This window comes from Salvelinus sp. IW2-2015, linkage group LG4q.1:29, assembly GCF_002910315.2.
Source record: "Salvelinus sp. IW2-2015 linkage group LG4q.1:29, ASM291031v2, whole genome shotgun sequence".
Classification (NCBI taxonomy): domain Eukaryota; kingdom Metazoa; phylum Chordata; class Actinopteri; order Salmoniformes; family Salmonidae; genus Salvelinus; species Salvelinus sp. IW2-2015.
In genome coordinates this window covers 28,352,948-28,362,857 of record NC_036842.1, presented here as the reverse complement: position 1 = coordinate 28,362,857, position 9,910 = coordinate 28,352,948, and the positions used below count along the sequence as shown (strand labels likewise).

Here is a 9,910-nt window from a genome sequence, read left to right as displayed (position 1 = left end):
AAAGTACATTATTTTCTTTAGGAATGTAGTGAAGTAAAAGTAAAAGTGTCCAAAATATAAATAGTAAAGTCAAGTACAGATACCCCCCAAAAATAATTAAGTAGTGCTTTTAAAGTATTATAACGACCCTGGGTTTATAAGCGGGGATATCGACTCTGCTGCTTGAACATGCTTTTGGGGCACAGTCGATAGAGCGTTGGACTTCGGGCTAGAAGGGCTAGGGTTTGAGGCCTGCTCCCTGCCTGTTTCAATACAGTATTTTACTTAAGTAATTCACAACACAGTGCACTTGGGAATAAAATCATCACAAGAGTTTCAATGTTCACAATGAAAGTTCTATCATGAATAAATATAAGCTCACGCACGGAAAGTTTAAAAGTTCCAAAGCGCAAGCTCAGTGGAAACATTCTATAGCGCGTGCCGCTGACCCCCACTGGAGATGCCGGGCGCTGATTGGACAAACCCGCGGGTTATCCAGTGATTTATGTAACAAACGGCTATAAAAACGGCCCATAACTAACACCAGTCAGTGAACGAACAAGATATCAGCAGCCCAACTGTTCTCCACCGACAATTCAACCGAACTGTCCAACCTGTTGCATCGAAGAACATCACCATCTGACAAGATGCTCGCAAAATTCGGCCTGTGCGCGGTCTTCCTTGTCCTGGGGACTGCCGCCACCTTCGACACCGACCCGGAGGAAGCTTCTCCTCGCCGTGCACGCTTTTCATCCAACAGCCCCTGTGAGTAGCCTACATCTGGTTAGCCAACTGTGAAAAAAATATGCAAACTGCAGTTCTTATTCGAAAAGTCTGCAGAGACAGGATGCACAAGAGTTGGTTATGAAAGTTGCCTTTCTTCTAAAATAGTTACATTGCCATGGCTAGAGATATAGGCAAATTCCAAATTCCTTAATGTATGTTAGTCTATTCCATTACAACCATTGCTAAGGTTTTATCTCTCTCTCTCTCTCTCTCTCTCTCTCTCTCTCTCTCTCTCTCTCTCTCTCTCTCTCTCGATCTCGTACTCATCTCTTCTCTCTCTCTCTCTCTCTCTTCCTCTCCTCTCTCTCTCTCTCTCTCTCTCTCCTCTCTCTCTCTTCCTCTCTCTCTCTCTCTCTCTCTCTCTCTCTCTCTTCTCTCTCCTTCCTCTCTCTCTCTCTCTCTCTCTCTCTCTCTCTCTCTCTCTCTCTCTCTCTCTCTCCTCTCTCTCCTCTTCTCTCTCTTCTTCTCTCTCTCTTCTTCCTCTCTTCTCTCTCTCTCTCTTCTCTCTCTCTCTCTCTCTCTCTCCTCTCTCATCTCTCTTCTCTCTTCTCTCTCTCTCTCTCTCCTCTCTCTTCCGTCTCTCTCTCTCTCTCTAGCGGATGTGGCTAGGTGTTTGAATGGTGCTCTAGCCGTGGGATGTGGTACGTTTGCCTGCCTGGAGAATTCTACCTGTGACACTGATGGCATGCACGATATCTGTCAACTGTTCTTTCACACCGCAGCTACCTTTAACACACAGGTAAGCCTACACACACACACACTTTTTTGACGACCCACTGCAGTGTCTCTAACCCAGTGTTTGTGTGTGTGCAGGGTAAGACGTTTGTAAAGGAGAGTCTGAGGTGTATTGCCAACGGTGTCACGTCTAAAGTCTTCCAGACCATCAGGCGCTGTGGAGTCTTCCAGAGAATGATCTCTGAGGTCAGTCACTCTGCTTTATTAGAGATGCACACCATGTCAGCCTACATATCATCCTATCGGTGCCAAAATGAGCTCTACATTTTTGTCATATCGAGAGCAATTAGGGTTAAGTGCCTTTCTCAAGGGCACATTGACAGATTGTTCACTTAGTTGGCTTTGGGATTCAAACCAGCAACCTTTCAGTTGTTGGCCCAACACTCTCAACTACTTGGCCACTTGTCGTCCTCTACTGTGTGTCACCATGAAGTGCTAGTTTCTGAGTTAAAATTATTGTGTGTGTGTTTAGGTCCAGGAGGAGTGTTACAGTAGACTGGACATCTGTGGTGTGGCTCGCTCTAACCCTGAGGCCATCGGAGAGGTGGTGCAGGTCCCTGCACACTTCCCGAACAGGTGAGCCAGTCAGTGTTTGTGTGTGTGTGTGTGTGTGTGTGTGTGGGTCTATCGCGGTGTATGTGTGTCTAACCTTTTACATTTTTAGTCATTTAGCAGATGCTCTTATCCAACTTCCGGCGCCGACAGAGATGGCCACCTCGCTTCGCGTTCCTAGGAAACTATGCAGTATTTTGTTTTATTACGTGTTATTTCTTACATTGGTACCCTAGGTAATCTTAGGTTTCATTACATACAGTCGGGAGGAACTACTGAATATAAGAGCAACGTCAACTCACCATCATTACGACCAGGAATATGACTTTCCCGAAGCGGATCCTGTGTTTTGCCTTCCACCCAGGACAATGGATCTGATCCCAGCCGGCGAACCTAAACAACGTCGTGGTAAAAGGGGCAAATTAAGCGGTCTTCTGGTCAGGCTCCGGAGACGGGCACATCGCGCTCCACTCCCTAGCATACTACTCGCCAATGTCCAGTCTCTTGACAACAAGGTTGATGAAATCCGAGCAAGGGTTGCTTTCCAGAGAGATATCAGAGAATGTAACGTTCTTTGCTCCACGGAAACATGGCTCACTCGAGAGACGCTATCGGAGTCGGTGCAGCCAGCTGGTTTCTTCACGCATCGCGCCGACAGAAACAAGCATTTTTCTGGTAAGAAGAGGGGCGGGGGGTATGCCTTATGATTAACGAGACGTGGTGTGATCATAACAACATACAGGAACTCAAGTCCTTCTGTTCACCTGACTTAGAATTCCTTACAATCAAATGTCGACCGCATTATCTACCAAGGGAATTCTCTTCGATTATAATCACAGCCGTATATATTCCCCCCCAAGCAGACACATCGATGGCCCTGAACAAACTTTATTTGACTCTATGTAAACTGGAAACCACATATCCTGAGGCTGCATTCATTGTAGCTGGGGATTTTAACAAGGATAATCTGAAAACAAGACTCCCTAAATTCTATCAGCATATCGATTGCGCAACCAGGGCTGGTAAAACCCTGGATCATTGTTATTCTAACTTCCGCGACGCATATAAGGCCCTCCCCCGCCCTCCTTTCGGAAAAGCTGACCACGACTCCATTTTGTTGCTTCCAGCCTACAGACAGAAACTAAAACAAGAAGCTCCCGCGCTCAGGTCTGTTCAACGCTGGTCCGACCAATCTGATTCCACGCTTCAAGAATGCTTCGATCACGTGGATTGGGATATGTTCCGCATTGCGTCCAACAACAACATTGACGAATACGCTGATTCGGTGAGCGAGTTAATTAGAAAGTGCATCAGCGATGTCGTACCCACAGCAACTATTAAAATATTCCCCAACCAGAAACCGTGGATTGATGGCAGCATTCACGCAAAACTGAAAGCGTGAACCACTGCTTTTAACCAGGGCAAGGTGACCGGAAACATGACCGAATACAAACAGTGTAGCTATTCCCTCCGCAAGGCAATCAAACAAGCTAAGCGTCAGTATAGAGACAAAGTAGAGTTGCAATTCAACGGCTCAGACACAAGAGGTATGTGGCAGGGTCTACAGTCAATCACGGATTACAAAAAGAAAACCGTCCCCGTCGTGGACCAGGATGTCTTGCTCCCAGACTTCTTTGCTCGCTTTGAGGACAATACAGTGCCACTGGCACGGCCCGCTACCAAAACCTGCGGACTCTCCTTCACTGCAGCCGACGTGAGTAAAACCGTTAAACGTGTTAACCCTCGCAAGGCTGCAGGCCCAGACGGCATCCCCAGCCGCGTCCTCAGAGCATGCGCAGACCAGCTGGCTGGTGTGTTTACGGACATATTCAATCAATCCTAATCCCAGTCTGCTGTTCCCACATGCTTCAAGAGGGCCACCATTGTTCCTGTTCCCAAGAAAGTGAAGGTAACTGAGCTAAACGACTACCGCCCCGTAGCACTCACTTCCGTCATCATGAAGTGCTTTGAGAGACTAGTCAAGGACCATATCACCTCCACCCTACCTGACACCCTAGACCCACTCCAATTAGCTTACCGCCCCAATAGGTCCACAGACGACGCAATCGCAACCACACTGCACACTGCCCTAACCCATCTGGACAAGAGGAATACCTATGTGAGAATGCTGGTCATCGACTACAGCTCAGCATTTAAACACCATAGTACCCTCCAAACTCGTCATCAAGTTCAAGACCCCGGGTCTCGACCCCGCCCTGTGCAACTGGGTACTGGACTTCCTGTACGGGCCGCCACCCAGGTGGTAAGAGTAGGTAACAACATCTCCACCCCGCTGATCCTCAACACTGGGCCCCACAAGGGTGCGTTCTGAGCCCTCTCCTGTACTCCCTGTTCACGACACTGCGTGGCCATGCACGCCTCCAACTCAATCATCAAGTTTGCGGACGACACTACAGTGGTAGGCTTGATTACCAACAACGACGAGACGCCTACAGGAGGAGGTGAGGGCCCTCGGAGTGTGGTGTCAGGAAAATAACCTCACACTCAACGTCAACAAAACAAAGAGAGATGATTGTGGACTTCAGGAAACAGCAGAGGGAGCACCCCCCTATCCACATCGACGGGACAGTAGTGGAGAGGGTAGTAAGTTTTAAGTTCCTCGGCCGACACATCACGGACAAACTGAAATGGTCCCACCACAACAGACAGCGTGGAAAAAGCACAACAGTGCCTGTTCATCCTCAGGAGGCTGAAGAAATTCGGCTGTGCACCAAAAACATCACAAACTTTTACAGATGCACAATCGAGAGCATCCTGTACCAGGCTGTATCACCGCCTGGTACGGCAACTGCTCCGCCCACAACCGTAAGGCTCTCCAGAGGGTAGTGAGGTCTGCACAACGCATCACTGGGTGCAAACTTCCTGCCCTCCAGGACACCTACACCACCCGATGTCACAGAAGGCCATAAAGATCATCAAGGACAACAACACCCAAGCCCCTGCCTGTTCACCCCGCTATCATCCAGAAGGCGAGTCCAGTACAGGGCATCAAAGCAGGGACCGAGACTGAAAAACAGCTTCTATCTCAAGGCCATCAGACTGTTAAACAGCCACCACTAACATTGAGTGGCTGCTGCCAATATACTGACTCAACTCCAGCTCACTTTAATAATGGAAATTGATGGAATTGATCAAAAATGTATCACTAGCCACTTTAAACAATGCCACCTATATAATGATATGTATTTTACTGTACTCTATATCATCTACTGCATCTTGCCATCTTTATGTAATACAGGTATCACTAGCCACTCTAAACTATGCACTTTTATTTACATACCCTACATTACTAATCTCATATGTTATATACTGTACTCGATACCATCTACTGCATCTTGCCTATGCCGTTCTGTACCATCACTCATTCATATCTTTATGTACATATTCTTTATCCCTTTACACTTGTTGCATAAGTAGAAGTTGTGGAATTGTTAGGTTAGATTACCTGTTGGTTATTACTGCATTGTCGGAACTAGAAGCACAAGCATTTCGCTACACTCGCATTAACATCTGCTAACCATGTGTATGTGACAAATACAATTTGATTTGATTTACAGTAGTGAGTGCATACATTTTATATTTGTTCGTACTGTGTATGTCATAACACGGTGTGTGTGTGTTCCAGGTACTACAGCACTCTGCTCCAGTCCCTGCTAGCCTGTGATGAGGAGACAGTGGCTGTGGTCAGGGCAGGGCTTGTTGCTAGGCTGGGGCCAGACATGAGACTCTCTTCCAGCTGCGAGAACAAACACTGCCCCCAGGTTCTAACCAGGTCCTAACTCTGCCACCGCTGGGCTGCGCTGCCAATGGGGTCGCCTCCTTCCTTCAAGATCCAGCCCAGCATGAGAGGAAGAGACCCCACCCACCTATTTGCAGGAAACGCTCTGTGGAGGCATTGGAGAGAGAGATGGAGTAGATTGGAGAAGAGGAGACAGACATACACACCACTTATACCTTAAGCATACATTCATGTACACACACACACACACACACACACCACACACCACACACACACACACACACACACAACACACACACACACACACACACACAACACACACACACCCACACACACACACACACACACACACACACACACACACACCACAGCTACCTTAACACAAAAACACACTCATGATAGCTTTGCTCACACACACACTGACTCACACGCACACTGACACACACACATTTTCACACACATGCACACACACATAGCTATACCCTCAAATGACTAAGGCTAAATTATTAATGGAAGTTTGGGGCTGTTGTAATGTAGTATTTGATTTGGGGAAGCATCTATCTTTAAATGCTGTTGAAAGTATTTCTGTGTGGGTTGATACTTGATGAGCGGGAGATGAAACCTGTTACCTAGAGCTTGAATGTGGAGGATTATATCTGCTCAGAATAGACTCAACTAAACATGAGAGCTGTTGAAAAGTCTGAACATTTAATATTAACAATTTAAACATTTCAAATGCCACCTAAGAAAACGAACCATCACCGTAGTTCCATTTGATTTCAACGTGGCACTACAGCCATAACATCCCCGTTTTGACCAGTCATTAAAGACCTATGGGTATATTATTATAATAATATTATTGATATTTATTTTCTTACAGAATGTTTATTTATGATGTTGATGTTGTGTTGTATCTAGTTGTAACTCGGTTTGAGTTTTCCGCAGTGGGTGGGGTTTGACATCCTGACATGACGTCACTGGCTGATGTGTTGCTCTATGAGGATGTCACCACCTCCTCAGAGGGACAGTGTGATGTCACCATGCTGGTCGTGGGACTCACCGCGTCCCTCTCTGTCTTCATCTGTGTTAATGTAAGATCCTGTAGTGTGTAAAGACATTATAGAGTGATCCTATGCTGTGTTCCTCAGATGTGGTTATGTTGTGTATGTTTTGAGATCCTGTGTGAGAATGTGTGCTAGTCTGGTACTATACACCGTGGGGCTTGGGGTCATTCTCTCTGCTATGAATAAATGTTGTGATCTTCATCATTTTGTCTGAGGTGATTTGTGTCGAGACTCACTAGTGATTAAACGATCACAGTTTCAAACATTGGTGATCTTTAATAATTTGCATTGGTGTAGTGTGAGGTTAAGTTATTTTCTAAGTTTGCTCTGTCATTCCCATTTCAATCCAATGGGTTCCAATATAGTCCTGTGGTTGATCCCTGGTCAGGGGCGTTGCTACATTGGCTGATCCCTGGTCAGGGGCGTCGCTACGTTGGCTGATCCCTGGTCAGGGGCGTCGCTACGTTGGCTGATCCCTGGTCAGGGGCGTCGCTACGTTGGCTGATCCCTGGTCAGGGGCAATGCTACATTGGCTGATCCCTGGTCAGGTGCAGTGCTACCTTGGTACAGCCCAGTCATTGGTATAGCAAGACTAGTTCTGGTATGTCTCTCCAGTCCCAGCCAAACTCCCTAGGCCTATGGCTTTACCAGACTTCTGTACATACAGCCAGCAGTCTAAATTACAGGCCTGCAAAACCTCCTGTCTTCTCACCACTTTCTCAGTCAGTTTCTATGCTTTCACATACTCATCTGTTCAAGTACTTAGGGCCGGTTTACCAAACAAGTCTCTGTCCAGGAAACCAGTGTACAGCAGTGGTTCAAAACGTCCTGTTTATTGTGATCAAGTGTTGAGATAATACTACTGACAATATCACTAATGATAATGGGTCCTTTATCAATCAGTCTGATCAGTTATGATGTCATTATAATAATAATAATATATAATAATATGGCTACATTTTTATTTTATTTCACCTTTATTTAACCAGGTAGGCAAGTTGAGAACAAGTTCTCATTTACAATTGCGACCTGGCCAAGATAAAGCAAAGCAGTTCGACACATACAACAACACAGAGTTACACATGGAGTAAAACAAACATACAGTCAATAATACAGTAGAAAAATAAGTCTATATACAATGTGAGCAAATGAGGTGAGATAAGGGAGGTAAGGGCAAAAAAAGGCCATGGTGGCGAAGTAAATACAATAAAGCAAGTAAAACACTGGAATGGTAGATTTGCAGTGGAAGAATGTGCAAAGTAGAAATAGAAATGATGGGGTGCAAAGGAGCAAAATAAATAAATAGATAATACAGTAGGGGAAGAGTAGTTTTTGGCATAAATTTTAGATGGGCTATGTACAGGTGCAGTAATCTGTGAGCTGCTCTGACAGCTGGTGCTTAAAGCTAGTGAGGGAGATAAGTGTTTCCAGTCCAGAGATTTTTGTAGTTCGTTCCAGTCATTGGCAGCAGAGAACTGGAAGGAGAGGCGGCCAAAGAGGAATTGCTTTGGGGGTGACCAGAGAGATATACCTGCTGGAGCGCGTGTACAGGTGGGTGCTGCTATGGTGACCAGCGACCTGAGATAAGGGGACTTTACTAGCAGGTCTTGTAGATGACTGGAGCCAGTGGGTTTGGCGACGAGTATGAAGCGAGGGCCAGCCAACGAGAGCATACAGGTCGCAGTGGTGGGTAGTATATGGGGCTTTGGTGACAAAACGGATGGCACTGTGATAGACTGCATCCAATTTATTGAGTAGGGTATTGGAGGCTATTTGTAAATGACATCGCTGAAGTCGAGGTCGGTAGGATTGGTCGTTTTACGAGGGTATGTTTGCAGCATGAGTGAAGATGCTTTGTTGCAAAATAGGAAGCCAATTCTAGATTTAACTTTGGATTGGAGATGTTTGATGTGAGTCTGGAAGGAGAGTTACAGTCTAACCAGACACCTAGGTATTTGTAGTTGTCCACATATCTAAGTCAGAACCGTACAGAGTAGTGATGCTGGACGGGCGAGCAGGTCAGGCAGCGATCGGTTGAAGAGCATGCCTTTAGTTTTACTTGTATTAAGTCAGTTGGGCCACGGAAGGAGAGTTGTACGGCATTGAAGCTCGTCTGGAGGTTGTTAACACAGTGTCCAAAGAAGGGCCAGAAGTATACAGAATGGTGTCGTCTGCGTAGAGGTGGATCAGAGACTCACCAGCAGCAAGAGCGACATCATTGTGTATACAGAGAAGAGAGTAGGCCCAAGAATTGAACCCTGTGGCACCCCCATAGAGACTGCCAGAGGCCGGACAACAGGCCCTCCGATTTGACACACTGAACTCTTATCAGAGAAGTAGTTGGTGAACCAGGCGAGGCAATCATTTGAGAAACCAAGGCTATCGAGTCTGCCGATGAGGATGTGGTGATTGACAGAGTCGAAAGCCTTGGCCAGGTCAATGAACGGCTGCACAGTATTGTTTCTTATCGATGGCGGTTAAGATATCGTTTAGGACCTTGAGCGTGGCTGAGGTGCACCCATGACCAGCTCTGAAACCAGATTGCATAGCGAGAAGGTGCGGTGGATTCGAAATGGTCAGTAATCTGTTTGTTGACTTGGCTTCGAAGACCTTAAAAAGGCAGGGTCGGATAGATATAGGTTGTAGCAGTTTGGGTCTAGAGTGTCACCCCCTTTGAAGAGGGGGATGACCGCAGCTGCTTTCCAATCTTTGGAATCTCAGCCGACACGAAAGAGAGGTTGAACAGGCTAGTAATAGGGTTGCAACAATTTCGGCAGATAATTTTAGAGCGAAAGGGTCCAGATTGTCTAGCTCGGCTGATTTGTAGGGGTCCAGATTTTGCAGCTCTTTCAGAACATCGGCTGACTGGATTTGGGAGAAGGAGAAAGGGGAAGGTTGGGCGAGTTGCTGTGGGGGGTGCAGTGCTGTTGACCGGGGTAGGGATAGCCAGGTGGAAAGCATGGCCAGCCGTAGAAAAATGCTTATTGAAATTCTCAATTATAGTGGATTTATCWGTGGTGACAGWGTTTCCTAT

At 46.4% G+C, this 9,910-nt stretch overlaps 1 protein-coding gene across 1 annotated transcript; it reads left to right on the top strand.

Moving 5' to 3' along the window:
• The first annotated feature begins 534 nt into the window (after window positions 1-534).
• stc1l (stanniocalcin 1, like) lies at window positions 535-6,009 on the top strand. The gene is made up of 5 exons (XM_023984306.2): window positions 535-744; window positions 1,362-1,504; window positions 1,579-1,686; window positions 1,973-2,076; window positions 5,699-6,009. The coding sequence occupies exons 1-5, from the start codon at window positions 627-629 to the stop codon at window positions 5,850-5,852; spliced, it is 627 nt and encodes a 208-aa protein (XP_023840074.1). The 5' UTR covers window positions 535-626; the 3' UTR covers window positions 5,853-6,009.
• Window positions 6,010-9,910: the final 3,901 nt, after the last annotated feature.